Raw genomic sequence first — 22,717 nt, 5'->3', positions numbered from 1 at the left:
CTGGAAGTTTATTCCAGTAAATTTGGAGCATAATTACTAAAAGCAGCTTCATCTGATGAAGTAACTAACAGACCGGTCCCAGATGACCTCAGAGGTCTGGGTGGCTCATATCCTAAGAGCAGGTCAGAAATGTATTTTGGAGCTAAGCCATTTAGCGCTTTATAGACAAGCAGCAGAATTTTAAAATCAATTCTATGGCACACTGGAAGCCAATGCAGTGATCTAAGAACTGGTGTAATGTGTTCTGTTTTCTTAGTGTTAGTCAGAACTCTGGCAGCAGCATTCTGAATGAGCTGTAAACGCCCCAAAGTTTTTTTGGGGAGACCGGAGAAAAGATCATTGCAGTAGTCTAACCTGCCGGTAATGAATGCATGTACCAGCTTTTCTAAATCAGGTTTTGACATAAGACCCCTTACTTTGGCTATATTTTTAAGGTGATGAAAAGCTGATCTTGTAATGGTATTGATATGGGTGTTAAAATTGAGATCGGCATCCATAATAACACTGAGATTCCTAGCTTGGTCTTTACTCTTGAGAGACAGGGAGTCAAGGTGAGCCCTAATTGTCTGCCTCTTTTCCTTAGTGCCAAAGATAATTACCTCAGTTTTGTCTTTATTTAGCTGAAGAAAGTTTTGGCACATCCAGTCATTAATTTCCTCAATACACTGAATCAGAGAATCTACAGGACCAAAGTCACTTGAAGAAAGAGATATATAGAGCTGTCATCTGCATAATTGTGGTAATGGATGCTATTTTTCTGTATGATATGTCCTAGTGGAAGCATGTAGAGGTTGAATAAAAGAGGGCCAAGGATTGAGCCCTGTGGAACTCCACATGTCATACTGACCCTTTCAGAGACAAAGTCACTGATAGACACAAAGTAGTTCCTCCCTTGCAGGTAGGTCTTGAACCAATTTAAGGCCAGGCCAGAGAGTCCAACCCAATTTTCTAGTCTATCTAATAATATTGTGTGATCAACGGTGTCAAATGCAGCACTAAGGTCCAGAAGCACAAGGATAGATAGCTTGCCTGAATCTGTGTTCATACGAAGATCATTCACAACTCTAATAAGGGCTGTCTCAGTACTATGACGAGGTCTAAATCCTGATTGGAAATGGTCAAAGTGAGCATTTGAAATTAAATAGTTGTTAAACTGGTTGAAGACAATTTTTTTCCAGGACCTTACTAATAAAAGGGAGATTGGAAATAGGTCTGTAATTACTTATCACAGAGGCATCCAGGCAACTCTTCTTTAACAGAGGCTTAATAACAGCAGTTTTCAAAGCATTTGGGAAAACACCAGACAAAAGAGAGCTGTTAACAATTTGCAATAGCTCATTCGCCAAACAGCTAAAGACATTTTTAAAAAAGCTTGTGGGCAGAGGGTCAAGGCAGCAGGTGGACGACTTAAGCTGTTGTATGGTGTTCTCAAGTGTTGAGTAGCCAATAGCAGTAAAATTTGCCATATTACTTACATTATTTATGCGTGAAGGAAATGGAGGCACCTTCCTGTTAGACATGGAAGCACTGATGGTTTGTCTGATACTCACAATCCTATCACTGAAAAAGGCGGAAAATTCATTACATTTAGCAGTAGAAAGAAGCTCTGGGGCAATTGATGCTGGGGGATTTATCAGTCTATCAACAGTAGTCAAAAGTGTACGTGCATTGTTTGTATTTTCACTAATGATCTTGGCAAAAAAGGATTGTCTGGCATTTCTCAATTCTATGTTGTAGTTTTGAAGCTCCTCTTTGTAGATATCATAGTGAACCTGGAGTTTTGTTTTTTGCCATTTACGTTCAGCCTTTCGGCATTCCCTTTTCTGTTGTTTTACAGACATAACATTTCTCCATCGTGCTTTTTGCTTACCAGAGATTTTCACCTTAACTGGTGCAATGTCATCAATGGCATTCCTAGTTTGACAATTAAAATTTTCAACAAGGTCATTAATACAATGCACAGTGGGCATTTGTGACATAGATATGGCGTTCATAAAAGCTGCAGCAGTATTATCATTGATGTAGCGTTTTTTTAACAATTTTTGGCCTAGCTTGTAGTTCCAGATTTATAGACACATCAAAGAAAACACAGAAGTGATCAGATATGGCAACATCAATAGTAGCAGTTTTAGTTATATTGAGACCCCTAGTGATAATCAAGTCCAAGGTATGCCTCCGATTGTGGGTGGGCCCCGACACATGCTGAGACAGACCAAAAGCCTCTAGCATGCTAGTCAGCTCTCTAGCATGGTTATCATTTGGATTATCAACGTGAATATTGAAGTCACCCGATATAGCCAGACAATCAAAATCTGTGGAGATTTTGGACAGGAGTTTACCAAATTCGTCAAAGAAATTGTTGGACTGTTTAGGTGGTCTATATACAATCAGAAATAAAACTTGAAGAGTACATTTCAAAGTAAAAGTAAGGTATTCAAAAGATGTAAAATCCCCAAATGACACCTGTTTGCACTGAAACACATCAGAGAACAGAGCTACAACACCTCCCCCTCTCCTGTCAGCTCTAAAAACATCTAAAAAATTAAAATTGGGGGGTGCAGATTCAATAAGAATAGCCATTCTGCCATTTTTGTCTAACCAGGTTTCAGTTAAAAACATAAAATCAACTTTATAAGTATTAATTAGGTCATTGATCAAAAGAGACTTGTTAGCCAGAGACCTAACATTAAGCAAGCCAAGCTTTATGGTTTTTTGGGCTAATTTTAGATTATTGGTTACAGGCCCTGAGGCAGGATGTCTGCAATTGTCAAGTTGTTTCACACTTATCAAATTTGATAAGTTTGCAGCATGGAGAGGGTACGTCTTGTTTATTCTACTGCTAGTCAAAACAGGAATGGGGAAAGTTACAGGCACTGACGTAAAAACTCTTGGTGGTGGTTGTGATAGATAGATAGATAGATAGATAGATAGAGTACTTTATTTATCCCCGAAGGGAAATTCCAGTGTTGCAGCAGCAATTTACATAAATGACAAAAAACACACATAACTTATAAAAACACACAGAATGACGTAGGTAAAAGTCAGAACACGGAATTACAAATATATATATATACATATATATATATATATATATACATATATATATATATATATACAAAAGCTACGATAGCTATAACTACTATTATATATGTGGGGGAGGAGGAGTAGGAGGAAATCCCTCACCTGGGCCTTTCACTCCTGCTTTAGAATATTTAACTGCAAGACATATTATATTATATTCTTATTAATGTACACTTTAAATACAAAATGTGCATTGTGCATTCAGAGGAGGAGTCTCCTCTCCCGGCACAGAGGGGAGTCATTGTAGATGACTATTGCGGTGGGCAGGAATGACCTCCTGTAACGGTCCTTGTTGCAGCGGAGCTGAAGGAGCCTCTGACTGAAGACACTCTGTTGTCTGACCAGTAGGTTGTGTAGGGGGTGTGTCGTGTTGTCCATTATGTTGAGCAGCTTGTGCAACATCCTTCTCTCCACAACCAACTCTTGGGGCTCCAGAGTAGTCCCCAGCACAGAGCCAGCCCTCTTTATCAGTTTGTTCAGTTTCTTAGAGTCGCTGGCTCTGATGCTGCTGCCCCAACAGATGGCTGCAAAGAAAATTGCCACAACAGACTGGTAGAAGATATGCAACATCTTGCTGCACACATTGAAGGACCTAAGCTTCCTCAAGAAGTAGAGTCTGCTCTGTCCCTTCCTGTAGACAGCCTCAGCGTTACGTTTCCAGTCCAGTCTGTTGTCCAGGTGAATGCCCAGGTATCTGCAGTCCTCCACCACCTCCACCTCTTCTCCCATGATGGAAATAGTGTTCAGCTTAGTCCTGGTCCTCCTAAAATCCACAACCATCTCCCTCATCTTGGTCACATTTAAGAGGAGGTGGTTGTTCCCACACCATGCCACAAAGCGGTCCACCAGTTCCCTGTACTCAGTCTCCTGTCCACCACTGACCCACCCCACAACTGCAGAGTCATCTGAAAATTTCTGAAGATGACAGGACTTCGAGTTGTATTGGAAGTCTGAGGTATACAGGGTGAAGAGGAAAGGTGAGAGTACAGTCCCCTGCGGTGCTCCTGTGCTGCTAACCACCTGCTCAGACACGCATCCCCTCAGCCGCACAGACTGTGGTCTGTCTGTCAGGTAGTCAATAATCCAGGAGGTTGTGGAGGCGTCCACCTGCATCTTTTGGAGCTTCTCACGCAGCAGTGTAGGCTGGATCGTGTTAAAGGCGCTGGAGAAATCGAAGAACATGATCCTCACAGTGCTGCTTGCTTTGTTCAGGTGAGAGTGGGCTCGCTGAAGCAGGTAGATGATGGCGTCTTCAACTCCAACCTCGGGGCGGTAGGCAAACTGCAGTGGGTCCAGAGAGGTGCTCACCCGAGGTCTGAGATAGGTCAATATCAGTCTCTCCAGGACTTTCATGATGTGTGATGTTAGGGCAACCAGTCTATAGTCATTGAGGGTAGATGGAGAAGACTTCTTAGGTACCGGAACAAGGCAGGATGTCTTCCACAGCAGTGGAACCTTCTCCTGGCTCAGGCTAAGGTTAAAGAGGTGCTGTAGAATCCCACATAGCAGGTCCGCGCAGGCCTTCAGGACCCTGGGGCTGATACCATCTGGACCTACAGCCTTGTTCTGGCGTTCTGGCGGGCGTTTCCACACATGCCCGCCTGCCTGTCAGACAGCTTGATATGGGAAATTATCAAGCATGATATGGGAAATTTCATGAGTACCAGCTACATTGTAGCAGGGATCCCAAGGCCATCAGTTGTTTGCTTCTCCGGTGTTGATATCAGCAACGCTGGTGTGACACAGTGTGCTTGGCGCCTCCAGGATGGATGAAGGTCGAGGGGGGCAGGGAGGGGGAGGACGTCTGGGAGTTGAAGAGGGGGGGCATGAGCGAGGAGGGCCACTGATAAAGGATTGAATCTCTAGATTGCCAAGTCTGTTAAAAAGTTCAATGAAATCCAGCTAACCCTGGTCAGCTTCCTACAGACTTCCAGTAGACTCTACTAATGGTCTCCTCCCCACCATGATGACAGTTTGAACCAAATCAATGTATATGATTGGGAATCCCTCTTCCAAAGTGGAGGCATCTCCAAGTATTAATAATCATGGGCAGTAGGGAATCTGACATGATAATCTCTATAGGTTTATGAACAGGGAGCCAAAAAAGGGAGCATTTGATTTTTTATTAGATAAGGTGTGTTGCAATAAGACAATGTAAACCTCAATTCGTCTACTATTACTAATATACTACTAACAGACCATACATTACAGTAAAAACAAACAAACAAACAGTAATTTGTTTCTCATCCGGCCTGACATCCTTTCAGGTTTTAATCGCACTCTGTACTGACATTTATTATAGAAACTTGGCTTTTAATGCACTTCCTGTGCAGCCTAGCAGCTTCCCCTTCTACACGTTTCATTATCTTAGCTGGCATGGCCCTCCGTACTTGCCGTAACCCTTTAGTGCACTACGCATGCGCAAACCACTACCACCACATTACATTCCCCGCCTAAGCTCCTTTGCGAGCAAACAGCAAGGCGTCACTGGATTTACCCACTTTACATGGTCGTTGAATAAAGATACATGCATTTTGTCGCTAACCATTACGAGGAGTGACGAGAGTTGACCGAGAAACTGCATTAAACTCCCGTGAGTATTACATGTCTTCGGCTAACTAGCTTGTACCTGGTTCTTTGTTGTTTGAATGGAGGCCCCCTTCATGGCAGCTCAATTTGTCACCAGCAGCAATGCAATCGTCTCACAGTCATCTAGCTCTGTGGCTACCTGTGAAATCAGTAAACTAATTTAGCTCTAGCGTTTACACCCTGTGTTTTTCGGCTATAACACAAAAGTGTAAAGATAAATCTCTCCAGCAAAATGTCAGTGGCTTTCTCACGTTTTAACTTTTCAACAATGAAGGGTTTCAATTTCGCCCTTTGTTTGATTTTATTTTTTCTTTGCACGTTTTTATCCGTAAATACGAAACAACATAGTTTAAGGGAATACAGTACATCTCAGCTTTATGATATTGCTTTTTGTTATTATGTCTTTTATGGGGCAAGGTTCACCTTTTCGAGAATATGTTTAAAGTTAGACCTTATTAAGGAGAATGCAGCCAGGCACTTCATAACGTTTCATTTCTGTTTTATAACGTAGAAATAATTGTGTCGTTTGCCAATTGATTTACAGCATTTTAATTATTTTCCACTATTGGGATAGCTCTGAATTGACCCCTCTCTATATTAAATACAACCTTATGACCAGAAAAAATGTATAAGGAACAGCTGGTAATCCCTGTTTAATTATTAATTATTAATGCCATTGAAATCTGGGTGTAATACAAATTGATAAATTCACAGAAAAATAACGTCCACTATATGTTTGAATTGCCCGTTTTAAAAAATCAAAATAGAAAAAAATAGGCCTATGTAAAATCTCAAGTATTATGCTGTTATATAATATCAGCAGCTGTGCTCCAGAATATCGAATGAATAATAAATGAAAAACTGTACTTGTTTATACACTCCTAATAGATATTAAATTATTCAATAATTGCTGCAAATGGTTGAAACCAGACTGACAATCACAAATCATTGTATTTAGTCGTAGCTTTTATCATAATGAAAAAAAAATATTGCAAACATTATACATAAGTATAACACATATTTAGCATAATTATTTGCTAAATGTATATGCTGCCAAATTTCTTTACGTTAAGATATAAAGAAGGATAAGAATGAGTCAGCTGTCATTGTCGTGTGACATCGTGGTCTTAGTTATTACCTCAGTATTTCCACAAAATGTGACATGGACAGGTGAAGGACCTATACTTAATTGCAGCATCATAAATAGGGCATCTTTAGAAACTCTTGGCATTCAAAGAACCCATCTGCATTAATGTAACGACTCCTTGGTTAGCAACTGTTTGAGTTAGCCTTTGAGTTGAGTCCATAAAGAATACATATATGTATATCCTATATAATGTTACCTATAAATGATTTTATTTTGAATTTTCATTCACGAACAGGTTCTTTCTGATTCAGGGTGGTGTACAACAGACACCCAGTTCCTAACCATGGCAACAGAAGATAAGAAACCAGAGACGGATACAAAACCTCCGATTATATCGTCAGCATCTTCCAGTCAAAGCAAGGTATGGAGTTCTTGAACCTCTGTAGTGTTTCCTGCAGTTTCCTCTTCTCCATCGTGACGGCAAGCAACACCTCACCATGCTGCTGTCTGATGGTTGACTAAAGCTAGCCAAGTGCAAGCTCTGGTACCACTATTATTGTAGCAATAAGCAGGACACAGCAATGCAAAAATGTGATTGGCTGCTGATGAGCGATGCTGCCCAAAAGGTGCCAACTTGGGTGGAAAATTTGCTTCTGCCAACTTCCTCCAAATACCTCTGGTAATAGAGAATTAATTGACTTCCAGCATGAGTTTGAGGAGTTGCTGGCGTTGTATATGCACTATTACATAACATAACATATCCATACTGTATCAGGAGTGCACACATTTTTAGCATGTGTGACCTTAAATGGGGATCAATCATGGGGATACAGAGTCTGGTTTCTGTTGTGTACTTGCTACTCAAGTGGCACTGTTAATGTATCGGCTCAGTAAATCTATTTGTGGGAAACACTTAAATGAAAGCCAACGATTTTTGATAATATTTGATGATTACATGGCTACCCGTTCTTTGCAAATTAGATTGACAGTTTGTAAATGCAGTGTTTTGTTTTGTTTTCTTTCCAGTCGGCACCAGCCAAGCCTAACTACAGCCTGAAATTCACATTAGCGGGCCACACCAAAGCTGTCTCCTCAGTCAAATTCAGCCCCAGTGGAGAATGGCTCGCCAGCTCATGTGAGTTCCCCTTTCACTATAGCCAATTTCCTTAAAAATGGCATATTAGCATTTTTTGCATTTTTCATTCAGATGCTACTGAGCTTAGGCTAACTAGTGAGGAAAAGCTGAATTGGGCCAAAATTGTAATATTGTTGTGTAATGCCACAACTAGGAATTATCTGTTAACTATTGTGAACCTATATTTATCAGCAAAACTATTCATTGATGTGTTTAATGAAGACCAGTAAATGTTTGTGTTGCCCACAGAAGGCTTTATGCATCAGTAGTAGTAACTGACATTGTTCCTACATAACACTTAATGCATTTTTATTTTGGAATGAATGCCTTGACCACTGATGAACATGGATACCTTTGAGTTTGTTAATAACACCGTGCTAAAATTGTGTCATTACAGCTGCTGATAAACTCATCAAAATCTGGGGAGCATATGACGGAAAGTTTGAGAAAACCATATGTGGACACAAACTTGTGAGTTTCAACTGATTGATTCTTATCTTTACTACAACCTGTGTTTTTTATTTGTTTTTGTTTTGTTTTTTGTAATACATTCTTTAAAGGTTGAACAGTACATGTCAAAAATAATGTGTTTTCTCATAGTGACTAGTTTTTGGTATCCTAGATGTAGGCTAGATGAACCCAAAACAGCTTTCGAAAATGATCAATAAAAGTAACAATAGCCTATTCTGTCCTAACTAAATTGTGTCAAGACCCAACATTTCAGACAGGTTTATTTTCAGTGCGCAATAACTTAAAATCAAAAAGGCAGCAGTCTGAATTATTGGCATTTTGTACTGCAAAGCCATTTAAAATCCTCATAAATTGTTCAGTAAATTTAACTGAAATTTTATATAACTGCTTCAAATGTGACACATCTAGGTTCCTAGACTCATAGTATATCTCTTTGGAATAGTCTATGAAAGCCAAAGCTGCATTGTCTTTACTGTATTTTTTTTCTTGTACCAATAGTGCTACTATTACTCTCTCTGGTGTACTATAGTTGACATAGTTAACTAATGAAATACCAAAGTATTAACAGTTGAAGATTGTATATTGTGTGAATCCATAACTGCAGTACCACGTTGTAGCGAGATAAATATGGTACATCATAAGAAAATCTTATGTGATTTTAGGCACAATGAAAGAATGGCAAAATTTGCTCTCTTTAGGTCTCAATGCCTTGATATTTCAGAAGTAAAATGTAGTCCATGGTACACAAGAGTAAAGATTGGCCAAACATACATGAGAAGCCAAATTAGATTAATTCAAAAGCAAGAAGCAGCAGAAAGGCTTATCAGAGGATTTCAAAAGGCTGAACCACAAATTTCTTTGACTATTTGGATACATATTTAAAGCAGATAAATTTAAGTGGCACCAGGCAACTTTGCCTATTGGCAGCTCCAAATGGCAGCGACAGGTGACTGTTTGAAAAATTTGAACTTCAATACCCCAAAATCCTGTAATGTGATGTCAGTAAACTGCACACAGCACGCTCATGTTTATCAACTTGGCCAGTCGGTCTATAAGACAGATCTACAAGACAGTTTGTATCCATACCTGACACCAGAATTTCATATAGGCAAAATGGGAGAATCTACAGCGTCTTGGTTAGTCACACTGAAACGAAAAATTTCCTCTTTTTTTTTTGCCTTTTTAGCTCATTCTTACTGTCATACCATACACACATTTGACAATTTATACCCCAAAAAATGGAAAAAATGTTATTTTATTGTATTTTTTATATCAACTTCTCATTACTTTTACTATCTGGGAAACGATCCCGCCCCTCCGTATCAAATAAAACTTCCTTTCTCTCCCTAACTGACTCCCATTAGTTTACACTTTTAAATGATCCTGTGTTATGGCCCACCCCAACATCCTGTTTCAGCAGGAAATACATCACATTAAGAAAGCAAGATTATCTCAAAATGCAGTTTCAGTGTGACTTTAAGGGGTTTTTGGAACGCTCTTCTCTGTTGCAGCACCACTGCGATTTAGACTGATAACACACAAGTATTTTTACAAGAAATCTTGCCAAGGGCCGCTTCAAATGTAAATGAAATTTGATATGTAACAAATGTAGGACCTTCTTTAGCTGTGCAACAAAGGATGCCATTGTGACAACCGTCTTTTTTTAGATTAAAGTTGTAATTTTATTCTACATTGGAGCTATTCAGCAATTGTAAAACAAGAAAGTCCTTCTGAATGACGGTTATATTTTCTTAAAAATACCAATCAGTGACAAAAGGACCTCACATTCACTGCAGTGGGACAGTGCGAGACATACAATTGACAGTAGGCTATACTAGATACAGTATATCTCTAATTAGTTTTGTACCCCTTAAAACAAATTAGTGATGGATCAATAGCATTTCTGTCATCAACCAATTATTTAATGGTTTACTCCCAGGGATGTGACGTTTTCTTTTTTTTTATTTCCCCAGATTTTTAGTTTTAGTTTTTTTCTTTCCTTTTGGATACAAGACACAATTTCACTCTTTGCTCTTCTTACATTGACTCTGTCCTTGTTGTGTTGTCCTGATCAGAGCTCTGAGTACTGCGTCACTAATTATTCACCATTGATTTTCAGGGCATATCTGACGTGGCCTGGTCCTCTGACTCCAACCTCCTGGTGTCTGCATCAGATGACAAAACCCTAAAGATCTGGGATGTCAGCTCGGTAGGAGAACAAGGGATTGGCTGGCAGAGATGAGATAAAATTATAGTAGTCTCAGTTTTGTCTCACAGCAAGAGTCTCCTGGCCTATGCCACCCATATTTAAAGCGGAGACACCCATCATTTCTGGAGACTTTGTGAATGGTTGATGTAAATGCTAAACCTTGTTTCTGTTGTCATGCATTGAATATCTGACTGAATTATTATTATATAAGGGATGACTTACTAATTTGCTGACAGTACTTTCAGGGCCCACTAGAGGGCATCATAGCACTGTCCAACTAACTTAAAATTTGCATTACTAAAAGTTAAGGGTTGAGTGTGAAATAGCTGAGGATAATACTGGTTATACATTGAGTGAGGTATAATGTATATGTATATAATAATGTATATATATATATTTTTTTAATAATGTTGCCATAGTGCCCTCACAGCAAGCATGTTAACTTTAGGCTCGCTTTTCTTGAATACAGGGAAAATGCTTAAAAACTCTAAAAGGTCACAGCAACTACGTCTTCTGCTGCAACTTCAACCCCCAGTCCAATCTCATCGTGTCAGGATCGGTGAGTAAAACAACCACTGGCAACAGCCAAACCTCAGATGTAAAACTTATGTTGTTATTCTTAGATGTCAGTCCATTGTTAAGCCTCTCACTTTCAGCACTATATTATGTCCACATGTGTTTTTTCCAATATTAAAAAGTGGATAATATGGTTGTTTTGTGCTTCTAGTTTGATGAGAGTGTACGGATATGGGATGTCAAGACTGGGAAATGTTTGAAAACATTGCCAGCCCACTCTGACCCTGTCTCCGCTGTAAGTATTTTCTCTTTTAAGAAACATTTGAAATTTAAATTAAACTTCAAGGCCAGGATTAATGTTCTCCCACCATTCCAGTGGCATCTCACTAGGACATGATACCAATAATGTGATGATCTTGTTTCGGCTTACAGGTTCATTTCAACAGAGACGGCTCCCTGATTGTGTCCAGTAGCTATGACGGCCTATGGTGAGAAAATATTTCATCCCCCTTTTTTTTTTTTATATCAACTTGACAGCAGTCAGCACAATTTTATGCGCCTTCAGCAATAGCTGTGCAACACATAGTGAAAAAAAAAGTCAAGCTGTCTCCTCATTGGCAGATTATTTTACACATTTTAAGAAAAGTAAAAAGTAAGACTGAATATAAGATTACATGACTTGTTGAAATGAATATTTTTTGTGTTGTAAAATAGGAGGCAAAATCAGTGCAAACTTTTAAGTCACTTTTCACTTCAAAATATGTTTACACATAGGCTTTTATGTCATTTGTTTGTATTGGTGTTATATGCAGAGATGTCAACTACTATGCTTTTGGTGTAGTTTCTACGATGTTCTGTACCGGTTGCGTTACTATGATTAATTTCTATACTTTTTATGGTTGAGATTTTTTAAGTGTAAATGCAGATTGGGTCTTCTGTTGAATATGGTATCTATGATACTATTCATGCAGAAAAGAGTCCCAGTCATTGGAGATGGTGGCTGCATTCCAGAGAGCTGAAGATGTCAAAAGCAACCAAACAATTATTTTAAAATACACCTTTCCCAGAAATAGTTAAGTCTAAAGTATCGGAAAGTCATGCATTCTGTACTATAAGTAGAGTGGATTTTTCCATTTGGCGTGCACGCTTATTTGAATGTTAAAAATGTGAAGCACCGAGACACTTTGAAGAATAGAGGGCAGAGCATTTCTAGTAAAACATCTTGCAAAGAATTCTGTTACAATAGCAGAATGCTCATTTTCCTGCCCATTTCAATCATCGGCCACTTGTCAAATCTCGCAAAATCCATGTTTCCCGACAACAAAATTGCTGATAATGTTCAGGACAAATGAAGACGACATAAGTCATCAAATGCATAGCTCTCCACAGAATCGGCCAGAATGTTCCTCTTTTGTTCAGCCAATCCTGGACGGAGGCGCTGTGGCACTGTCCACATTGTTTTAATTTTTTTTCTTTTGTAGGCACATGCGCGTGACTCAATGCATTGGGTGATTTTGCCTAAAACTGTGGAAATATAAAGAATCCGGACAACTAAAGTAGTAGTTTATAAGCTTGTAAGTTGAAGAAGAAGTTTTAAGTATATAATTTCAAGAAAGGGTGTGACTGAAGACTCGCTAAGGCAGTGTGTTTGTTAAATAACGCCAGAAGGAACAAACAAATCAATCATGCCCCTAAAGGCCAGAGACAAAGACCAACAGAGACAAGGAGAATAATGAACAGTTAAATGATATCCAGAGAAACATGGAGAAAACGCTGAAATCTGTAGAATCTAAAGTGAAATCAGTTGAAACTGAAGTGGAATCGCTTGATACTAAAATGGAGACAGTCGCTTCCGATGTGCACAACCAGGGAGTGCGCATTGACGTATGAGAAATGAGAATCAGGTGGTGCACAACCTTGCGTGCAACTCCATTGTGCTCAAGTCGTTTTGGCTGAAGTTGCATCATTTTGACCGCACACACTCGGCCATGTGCATTTTTGCATGAAACAAGAACCAGCCTTAAGATCGATCTATCTACCATTCCTTTATAAATCCGCACACCATGCTCCATCCCTTGTTCTTGGATGCCGACATTAGCCAAATTTGTCAAACATGAAGTAGGCTATTGAGAGAGAGACTTCCTTGTTTTCAGTTGACTACAAGACTAGAAGCAGAAAGATTATGAGCATTTATTTATTGACTCACAAACACGCTCATACTAGAATGAATGCAAACAGGTGGGAATCATGACAGCTGGGGTCAGATCTGACTGTTTCAGTGGTGCCGGAGCTCAGTTTGAGGCTGCTGTTGACTACAACCTTGCAGAATTGCCCATCTCTGACAAAATACTAAAGCATGCCCAAACTGCAAATATCAAAATGCGAGATGGATTTTGGAGCCATTCGTTTCTTCCACAAAAAACTCGAAGCCTCTGGACCAACTTGAGAGAGTTCAACAGGTACTTGGTCGACACTTTACCTGAGGCTGTGTTGGCACAAGAAAGAGCTGACTGACACATGTTGGCACTTGATGTCACAGCTGAAGATTCCAGGAACTGAGGTCTACAAATACAAGCTGCTGTCAAAAGTCATGATTTAAATTCCCATCATTCCACACTGCAATGCTGAAGCAGAAAGAATCTTTTCTTTCTGTTGTGATAAGAATCAGACTGACATCAGATCAAATCTCTCTGTGCCAACTCTTGAGTTTCTCCTTGTAGAAAAAAAATGGCATGTGCAGTGCAAACAAATCATGCTACAACATGGAGTTCTCCAGTGGGCTTCTTGAAAGGCTTTGATGAAAACACACTGAGCATTTGTATTAAATGCCCATTCAGTACATGGCTCCCCCATTTTTTCTTTTGATACAATAACTGACAGTATGTGACAGCAAAACATGAGTTCATATGGACTGATACAAGAGCTGGCAGTAGTCACAACTATAAGTGAGTGTAAATAGACTGATAGTATGGACAGTGTGACAGGTTTTCCATGTATTGAGAGACTGTAACTGGTTTTACATTTGTAATGTTTGTAATTGGGGTGTTACAGATGAAAGATGGTTATGTGCAAGTCACACTCTCAGAGGTTATATGTGAAATACGTAAATTTTACTATTGATATGAATGACTTATAGCTAAAGAAGGTAGTATGTCATTTGTATGATAAAATATTCCTGTCCAGTTCATTCAGGAGGATTTTATATTGAATTTATGCACAAAACCGTGTCTCCTAGTAAAGCAGACCAAAATAAGATGAATCCATGTTCTGTTATTCTAATAGGATCTAGTGTTCCTATCTGCATTCAGGTGTCTAATGGTTTAAAGGGCATTAGTCTCTGCGTCATCATGCCGTGTCACGATGCCACGGTGAAAACTACACTTTATAATGGCAAACAGCACTGTTTGAGACCTGAGGTTGGCATCTCTGCTTATGTAACCCTGTTTTCAATTCACAGCTGGCATTTCTGTTTATCTTTATGGCTTTTATGTATTGTTTTTGTTTTGTAAAGCACTTAATAGCAGTGTTTTGGAAACTATTAATTAAATTGTGTTTCTGTTTTTGTTTTTTTTACATTCACAGCCGAATCTGGGACACGGCATCAGGGCAGTGCTTAAAAACACTCATAGGTAAGCTTGTCCAGCTAGCTGTTTATGCATGTACTCTGCCTTCACAAAGTATTCAACCCTCTTGACTTTTTCCGCATTTTGTGCAGTCTGAATTCAAAACAGATTAAATTTAGTTTTTTTTTGTACAGCAATGCAAAACGAATACCTCATAACAACAAAGTGAAAACATTTTATTTCTAAATTTATTGGAAATTACATACATAAATCACATTTAAACAACCCTCTGAGTCAATACTTGGTAGAAGCACCTTTGGCAGCGTTTACAGCTTTGGGTCTTCTTGGATACGTCTGTTTCAGCTTGGCAGTTCACATGAGGATTTTGGTATTTTTCTCCCATTGTTCTTTGCATATTTGCTTAAGCTTTGTCAGATTGGCTGGTGAGCGTCTGTACAGCTACCTTCAAGTCGTTCCACAGATTTTCAGTGGGATACAAGTCGAAGCTTTGGCCTAATCACTCAAGGACTTTCACATTCTTGTTCTGAAATCACTCCGGTATTGATTTGGTTGTATCCCTTAGGGGCTTTGTCCTGTTGGAACATAAATCCTCACACCAGTCTCAGGTCTTTGGACTTTACTCTGAAGCAGGTTCTCCTCATGAATCTCCTTGTATTTGGCTTTATTCATTTATTGATTCTTTCCCCTCTATCCCTCCCAATCCCTGCCTCTGAAAAACACACACAGCATGATGCTGCCACCACTGTTCTTTACTTTAGGGATGGTGTTACATGGTGATGGACTGTGTCTGGTTTCTGCCAGATATATCACTTTGCATGACAGCTGAAAAGTTCGATTTTTTTTCTCATCAAACAACAGTCTTTTGCCTGGTGCCATCAGTCTTTCACATGGCTTTTTGCAAACTCCAGCCATGGTGTCATGTTATTTTTATGTTTTTAAAGAGTATCTTTTTCCTTCTGGCCGCTCTGCCATCCAGCCCAGATTTGTGAAGTGCTTCGCAGCCAAGGAACTCTGTAGTTCTGTCAGATTGGTCCTTAGACCTTCTCGCCCAATTGCTCAGTTTGGTCGGATGATCAGGTCTAGGAAGGGTCTGGGAACTTCCATATTTTTTCCATTTCCTAATGATGGAGCCTAGGTAAAAATCAGTAGACTCCCACACACTGTCTTCACTTACAAGAATTTAATAAATGACACAACGTTTCGGTCAAGCGACCTTCGTCAGGTATCAGGTATCTAATGATGGAGCCTGCCACTGGCGTCGTGCCCATGCCATGTACTCATGCCATGAGTTTGACATTTCATTACTATTAATGTATGATATTTAGTTATTATGATTTCAAATGATAGGAATCAAAAATCGTTCGGAAATTGTGTCCTATATCATACCTCTGCAAACCATCCTCCCCCCTTTTCCTGTGTAGTTTGTTTCTGCCAAGCACCAACAAAGATATTTTAAAAAGTCAAGATCGCGTCTGTGCAGGAAAGTCCCTGTAAATGTGATCTGAATCCTCCATTTGACTATTCTAGACAACAGTGATGTGCATGATGCACCTGCAGTGACTCATCAGTGTGAGGCAAGACTTAAGATCTGAAAGATGATATTGTAATGAGGAGTAACAAATGTAAAATTTAGCCTAAGTGGTGGAGGCAAGTATAGCCTAGTGTAGTACTCAAATAATTAGTGGCAACACAATAAATAGAAAAAAGAAAAAAAAATGCAAAAACAAATATGGTAGAGATTCCACATGATGCAACGAAGCCTCAGAGTGATATAGAGGAAGCCAGTCAGGAAGTAGACAGGAGCGTTCTGTGTCAGAGTTTCATATCGCCTGTCTTTTACTTTCCAGTCTAGATATAACTGTTCAGTGTGTAGTGTCCTGAAGATATTCAACCACCTTCACTTTGTTCATACTTTGATCTGCCTTAAAATTATTTTAAAATGCAATTATTTGCATTTATTGTTGTATAGTATAGTAATGGATACCATCAAAGTGAAAACAAAATTAGCGAAAATTAACATGAAGGTATAAAATTTAAATAATGGAAATATGTAGTATAAAAAGGTTTTCAGCCCCCAGCTTGATTGTCTCACTGGTAAATATTTGCTCAATGTGGCATACAGTATTTCACTCATACTTAGTCACTAGATTGTAATTAAATATCCAGCACACAGATGCTAAGGTAGGCAACAAAGCCCCCTACACCTGTGCCACTGATGCTGATGCTTTCTCTGTGACTAGGTGTAAACAGGCGAATGGTGAAAGGTGTAGAATTGATTAAAAACTATTCTAGGAATGTGTGAATTTACGCCTCCTCCAAAATGCCTCCTCACAGTTCTGTCTCTGAAATCTACAGACAGATAGTTTGTCCTCAGTCACGTTGTAGAGACGTCTCAAGGACATTGAGAGGAATTTGAAATGAGTTGGAATTTAATACTTATTAACTCGAAACATCTCAGCTTTTCAATTTTATTTTGTAAAAATTTTGAAATAAAAAATCCCTATTGACATTATTGGTTATTGTATGTAGACCAATGAGAAAAAAATCCTCATTTAATTAATTTTGAATTCAGGCTGTAACAGCAGGAAATGCAGGAAAAAGTCAATGGGTTCAAATACTTTCTGAAGACACTGTATGCAGCCACTGTACCAGGTAATTGGTTACTACAGTATTGGCCTCTAGCCATGTGCTAATTTCCTCCCTATCTTTCTGTGTTTATGCTAGATGATGATAATCCGCCTGTGTCATTTGTGAAGTTTTCTCCTAACGGCAAATATATCCTTGCTGCTACACTGGATAAGTGAGTATTGCCTGCAGTAGAATGAACTCATCGCTTCTCCCCTTTCTTCAAATGTTAGTCATTATGTTGTTCATCAGCTTCTTGTTATAGATGGTTTCACCAGCAGGGGGAAACATAACACTCTCTGATAATCTTTCCTCTTCTGTAGTTGTATATAAATGGAAACTGTGTACAGGGGCAGTCAAATGATTACTTTATTTTTTGTTGGTTTGATGTTTTTCAGTTGCAGTCCTGTAATTGTGTTTACTTTTATTTTTCAGCACTCTGAAGCTTTGGGACTACAGCAAAGGAAAAGTAAGCATGTTTGACAATAGTTGATGTGTAAATTCTATGTATTTTTTTTTTTAATATTTGATTTAAATTATATTTTCTGAAGCACAAAAATATTCGTCTTACATGTCGTTTGTATTCAGCCTAAGTTGAGTTGCATTGAGTGAAATTATCTCATCATGCTGACAGATTTTTCTTGTCATTTCCTTAAAAAAAGGGGAAAAAAAGAATAGAGAATACAGTATTAAAATGACTTGCTAAGGGTGACATTTTTCATTCGGTGTAATTTAGCCCTCTCAACTTTTCATTGTTCATTTTCCATTTCAGTGCTTGAAAACGTACACTGGCCATAAAAATGAGAAGTACTGCATATTTGCAAATTTCTCTGTCACAGGTGGAAAGGTAAGGAGCCTCGTCGCAGTAAGCATGAGTGTTAACAATTGATCTTTGATGTAACATACAGGATATCTATCATCTTATTTCTAATTCTTTGGGGGTAAGACATTTTTATAAACCCCATGGCATTTCTTTGTCTCACTTGCACAGTTTGTTTCTTTTGTTTTATCGTTTTTTTATTTTTTTTATCATTTGTATGTGCAACTAAATTTAACCCAAACCTGAAGATAGTAACAACAGCCTACTCTCTTCCAGTGGATTGTGTCTGGCTCAGAAGACAACATGGTTTATATCTGGAACCTGCAGACCAAGGAGATTGTGCAGAAGCTCCAGGGCCATACAGGTACAGGAGAGAGCACATATTGCTAAGCAACACTAACTTGCATTCTGAAATGTTGTGGCTTCAATGAGACCGGAACAGTTGTTAGAGTTATTTGTATTTCATTTTGTTTATGGGTCTGTTGTCCCAAAACGTTAGCTGGTTAGTTAGCACCATTCTAAGTTGCCTAAATATTATAGAAGTCACCTTGTGGCTGGAAGGTCACTAGTGCAAGTACATTATGGTTTATAATGCATTATAAATCTGGTGTGATTTAGGAGATTATTAGCCATGTTTTCACCATAGTATGTTTTCAGTTGCACTCAACATCAATACTTTTTCACAAGATTTTTAAGCTTACATTTTGGATTCTAATCTTATTTTTGGTAAAACAGTGGCAATGTGGTCAGTTAATTACATTTGCTTATAATGTAGTTTCACAAGTGATAATATTTTGAAGTATGGCCGCTCCACTTGTTTCACGATCCCCACTGGAATATTGTTTCACTTGCTTTTTGAAGAACGAGGTTTTGAGACTGAATATAATGTATATAATGATTATAATGTTTGCATGATGCTTCACTATGCATCTTGAACAACACTTAACACACATTACATGGCTTTGGAGTTAAAATGGACACAAAGCTTGATTGTTTTTATTATTATGCCAGTATGCAGAAACTTTCATCTGCAATGCTTTAGCAGTGATGTTTCACTGTTCCTTCTCCTCTGGTCTCTTCAGATGTAGTTATCTCTACCGCCTGCCACCCAACAGAGAACATCATTGCATCTGCGGCATTAGAAAACGACAAAACCATCAAACTGTGGAGAAGCGACTGCTAAGGCCTTGGGATCTTTCGGGGCCGCTCTTATTTTGTTTTATATTCATTTTTCTACGTTTTTGTTGTAAGAAAAGAGGACTTTTTTTGTAACAGAGAGCTCCTGCTGGACGCAGAAAGCTTTTAGGTAATGATCCTCAGCAGGGAGAACCAAATGAGTCGAGACCTTCGCCATCAGCCTCACCCTCAAACTGAGTCGGTTCTGCATTGGACTTGTGCCCCTCGTCACATCTGAAGGACTTCATCTATACCGTTCTTTAAATATGTGCTAGATTCTTTTGTCTCGTTAAGCAAATGGGTGACTTAGTCTAATTTCAAGTTCAATTATTCAAATGGTCGCCTTTTTGTCACATTTTCCAGCAGTGTTTATACTCGATCCCAGTGTCTCGGTGCTCCACTGTTTTGTGACACTGCAGTATTCCTGATGTCATGGCTCTGTACCAGCTCCCTTTATTTGGTCTTGTATGATTTATTTTAATGGGTATTTGGCCTTTGTATGATTTTCATGTTTTTACTAGGGCTGAACAATTTTGAAAAAATATCTAATTGCGATTATTTTGACTGATATTGCAATTGCGATATGATTTGCGATATTAGAGGGAATGATAATTTTTACATCATTATTCTCATTTTCATTGAAAAACGTATTAAAATGATTATGGTGTGATTTTTGCGGGGATCTGTACCAAACAAAGATGTTTTCTTAAGTCTGTAGAATATGATGTGTAGGCCAGGACATCTCTGCAGCACGACAATATTTCATTTAAAATGGTATTTTGACACACATTTCGCCTTTAACAAACATTGCGCCTCCTGCAATTTGAAAATTGCAGTAGGCCATATTGCAATTTTGATAAAATTTCGATTAATTGTTCAGCCCTAGTTTTTACCTTAATTTGCCAATGTATCTGTGCAGTATGTGGAAGTAAAATTACTTTTAAGGGGGTACAACATCAAGCTTTATAAACGAAAGGTACCTGAGGATCAGTCTTGTTATAGTAATTTTTTTGATATTATTTATTCCAGTTGTACCAGTATTACTGAGCTTTTTTTTCCAAGATTGAAGTCAGTGCTGTGTGCCATAACAACATTGCCTTGCTCTGAATCCACATGTGCTCCTCTCAACATATATAGTCTTATTTTGTGTAGTACAGTGTTGATTTGTAGGGTAACAACAGACAGATGACTCTAACAGGGATTTGACTGTAGTGTGAAGGTGGGAAAGGATATCAACAAAGTCAGAAACTGGTCAGGAAGATGGAACTGCTACCTGCCTGAGCAAAATATGATGGATTATGATTCAGAGGGCAGTTTACCAATAGGAAGCAGAATAAAATGCAGTTAATATGGTTATGAACGGAGTTATAATCTTACTGAAATATTGAATTCCGAGACCCTTTCTGTTCTCAAGTTGCTCCCAACTGTTGACTTGTAATAGTTCTGTTAAAACACCAGCTTACAATGTACCACAGTGACCAAATGCAATTATTTTGTTCTAGATTTTGTACATATGATTACATTGACATTGTGATTTGTTAGATGAAGAGTACTTTAGCTGTCTTTCTTTTTATGTTCTCTTCTGCCTGATTAGCTCGTAGCTCTGCACACAAAGCCGGCAGCCATCATTTAAAAAAAAAATCTACATTTAGTTAACCTGGATTTTGTGGAATATACTTTTGCATTTGACAGCTATAACCTGTGACTTGATAATAAACATTTTTGTAAGTTCTGTATTGTTAAGTCATAAATGAATGATTTTGAACCTGATAGTCGCTGAACCCCTTGGAGAGATCACAACTGAGACAGAATACATGAGGAAAAGTGTTGAAATGATTTCACCCCTTTACATGCACCTTTAACATTATAGAGAAATAAACGGCATCAATCGAGTTCACTTTAAGTTTTTTAATAACCTTTTTTTCTGTCCATGAAAGATAGAACATCAGAGAACAACCCACAAAGAACAGATGACGAAATTCCATCTCCTTAAAAATAGACAAAAATATAATGAAAGAGGACATTCCCATCTGCTAGCGACAGGTTGAAAAGGGCAAAGTAAATGCGACACAGTTACCAGAGTGCCGACCGCTCGTCTCAGCCTACCTTTTCAATCTGAAAAAAATATTTTTTTTCTTGCCTTTTCAAATCAACATTTCCACAATGTATACAACAGCCCACAGAAGAAAAGGGGGGAAAGAACAGAGTACATAAGCAAGGGATAAAATTACCTTTGTACAAAAATAGATCTTTTTCCAAGTGTTTTTTTTTTTTTTTTCTTGAACATTTTTACTGTCTCTATGCAACAAAGAAAGCAGTGATTGTGTCACAAGCTCAGCTTTTCCTGATTACATTTTTGAACATACAATAGCCAAGCAACACACATTTTGGAGGGCTTAAAGTCTGTTAACCTTTTTTTTCTTTTTCTTTTTGCTACTTTTGGATGTCCCATAAACTGCTGAGAGCTGGTTCTTTTGAGTTTAGAGCTGCTGCAATTCTGCTGGTTGATTGAGATTGAGCTTGTATAAAGTCAAGGTCGAATGCAAAAATCCTCTGACGATATTTTTTGAAAAACACCATAAAACTCTGAGTTGAGTAACACCAAGAAGTCTCACCTGGTGCGGAACAGTTTGGTCTGAAAGACTTGTCTCCCTCTTGCGATATTGACTGGAAATACTCAAGGAACAGATTTATAGATATATATTTATAAATATATACACATATACATATAAACAAAATATAGCTTTATGTTATAAAGCATTTATGTAGGTAATCATTCTATCTAGGTGATCCTTTCATTATCTAGTCAAGAAGACCCTTCTCTGTCCATTCCTGCAGGAGAGTGAGCTTGCACAACATCCACTTATGGCTTAAGATACCTGGGGTCACCAATCACAGTAAACTGACAGAGCTCACTAAGAGGAGACATCAGACTCAAGAGAACAGGAGGATATTCATTTAAAAAGTTGTGTCGCCCTACTGGGGGAAACAAACGATAAATACCAGTATGAGAATATGTGTTTCTCTTCATTTCGAGACCAAAGTGGGCCATGCATGAAATCTGCAACATTCTTCTAAAACAAAATCGCTAAATCTAGCCTATCTGGTCTCTTATAGAAAAAAATTTGACAGTAAAATTATCTGGCAAGAATAAAATTTCCCTCTGCCATAGTGCTTAGGTTGAAAACATTTATGAGCAAATTAAAATTTCCTTTTTTTTTTTGTTATTTGTTTTACAGACAGACAAGTATCATTTTTCCAGAATATAAATACTGTAAACAGCTCAAGCTGGCAGTCAATACTGTCACCTGGATAGTTCATAATAACACAGGCCACCTCACTGAAATAAATGAGTTGTACAAAGAACAAGCCAATAGATCGTACTGAGGTTATTGCTACTTTTTCAGTCTCAACAAGCACAAAC

At 38.4% G+C, this 22,717-nt stretch overlaps 1 protein-coding gene across 1 annotated transcript; it reads left to right on the top strand.

Moving 5' to 3' along the window:
- The first annotated feature begins 7,074 nt into the window (after window positions 1-7,074).
- wdr5 (WD repeat domain 5) lies at window positions 7,075-19,805 on the top strand. The gene is made up of 13 exons (XM_071905241.2): window positions 7,075-7,178; window positions 7,784-7,892; window positions 8,290-8,363; window positions 10,483-10,572; window positions 11,042-11,131; window positions 11,300-11,383; window positions 11,521-11,576; window positions 14,671-14,717; window positions 17,397-17,472; window positions 17,733-17,766; window positions 18,070-18,144; window positions 18,394-18,481; window positions 19,200-19,805. Exons 1-13 carry the CDS (start codon window positions 7,101-7,103, stop codon window positions 19,298-19,300), a joined length of 1,002 nt encoding a protein of 333 aa, XP_071761342.1. The 5' UTR covers window positions 7,075-7,100; the 3' UTR covers window positions 19,301-19,805.
- Window positions 19,806-22,717: the final 2,912 nt, after the last annotated feature.

This window comes from Centroberyx gerrardi, chromosome 2 (assembly GCF_048128805.1).
Source record: "Centroberyx gerrardi isolate f3 chromosome 2, fCenGer3.hap1.cur.20231027, whole genome shotgun sequence".
NCBI lineage: Eukaryota > Metazoa > Chordata > Actinopteri > Beryciformes > Berycidae > Centroberyx > Centroberyx gerrardi.
This window is presented reverse-complemented; position numbering and strand designations above follow the sequence as displayed.

Coding starts and splice junctions, on each gene's coding strand:
- wdr5 (XM_071905241.2), top strand. CDS start 7,101: ATGGCAACAGAAGATAAGAAACCAGAGACGGATACAAAACCTCCGATT. Junction 7,179..7,783: donor CATCTTCCAGTCAAAGCAAG/GTATGGAGTTCT, acceptor TTTTCTTTCCAG/TCGGCACCAGCCAAGCCTAA. Junction 18,482..19,199: donor GAAGCTCCAGGGCCATACAG/GTACAGGAGAGA, acceptor TGGTCTCTTCAG/ATGTAGTTATCTCTACCGCC.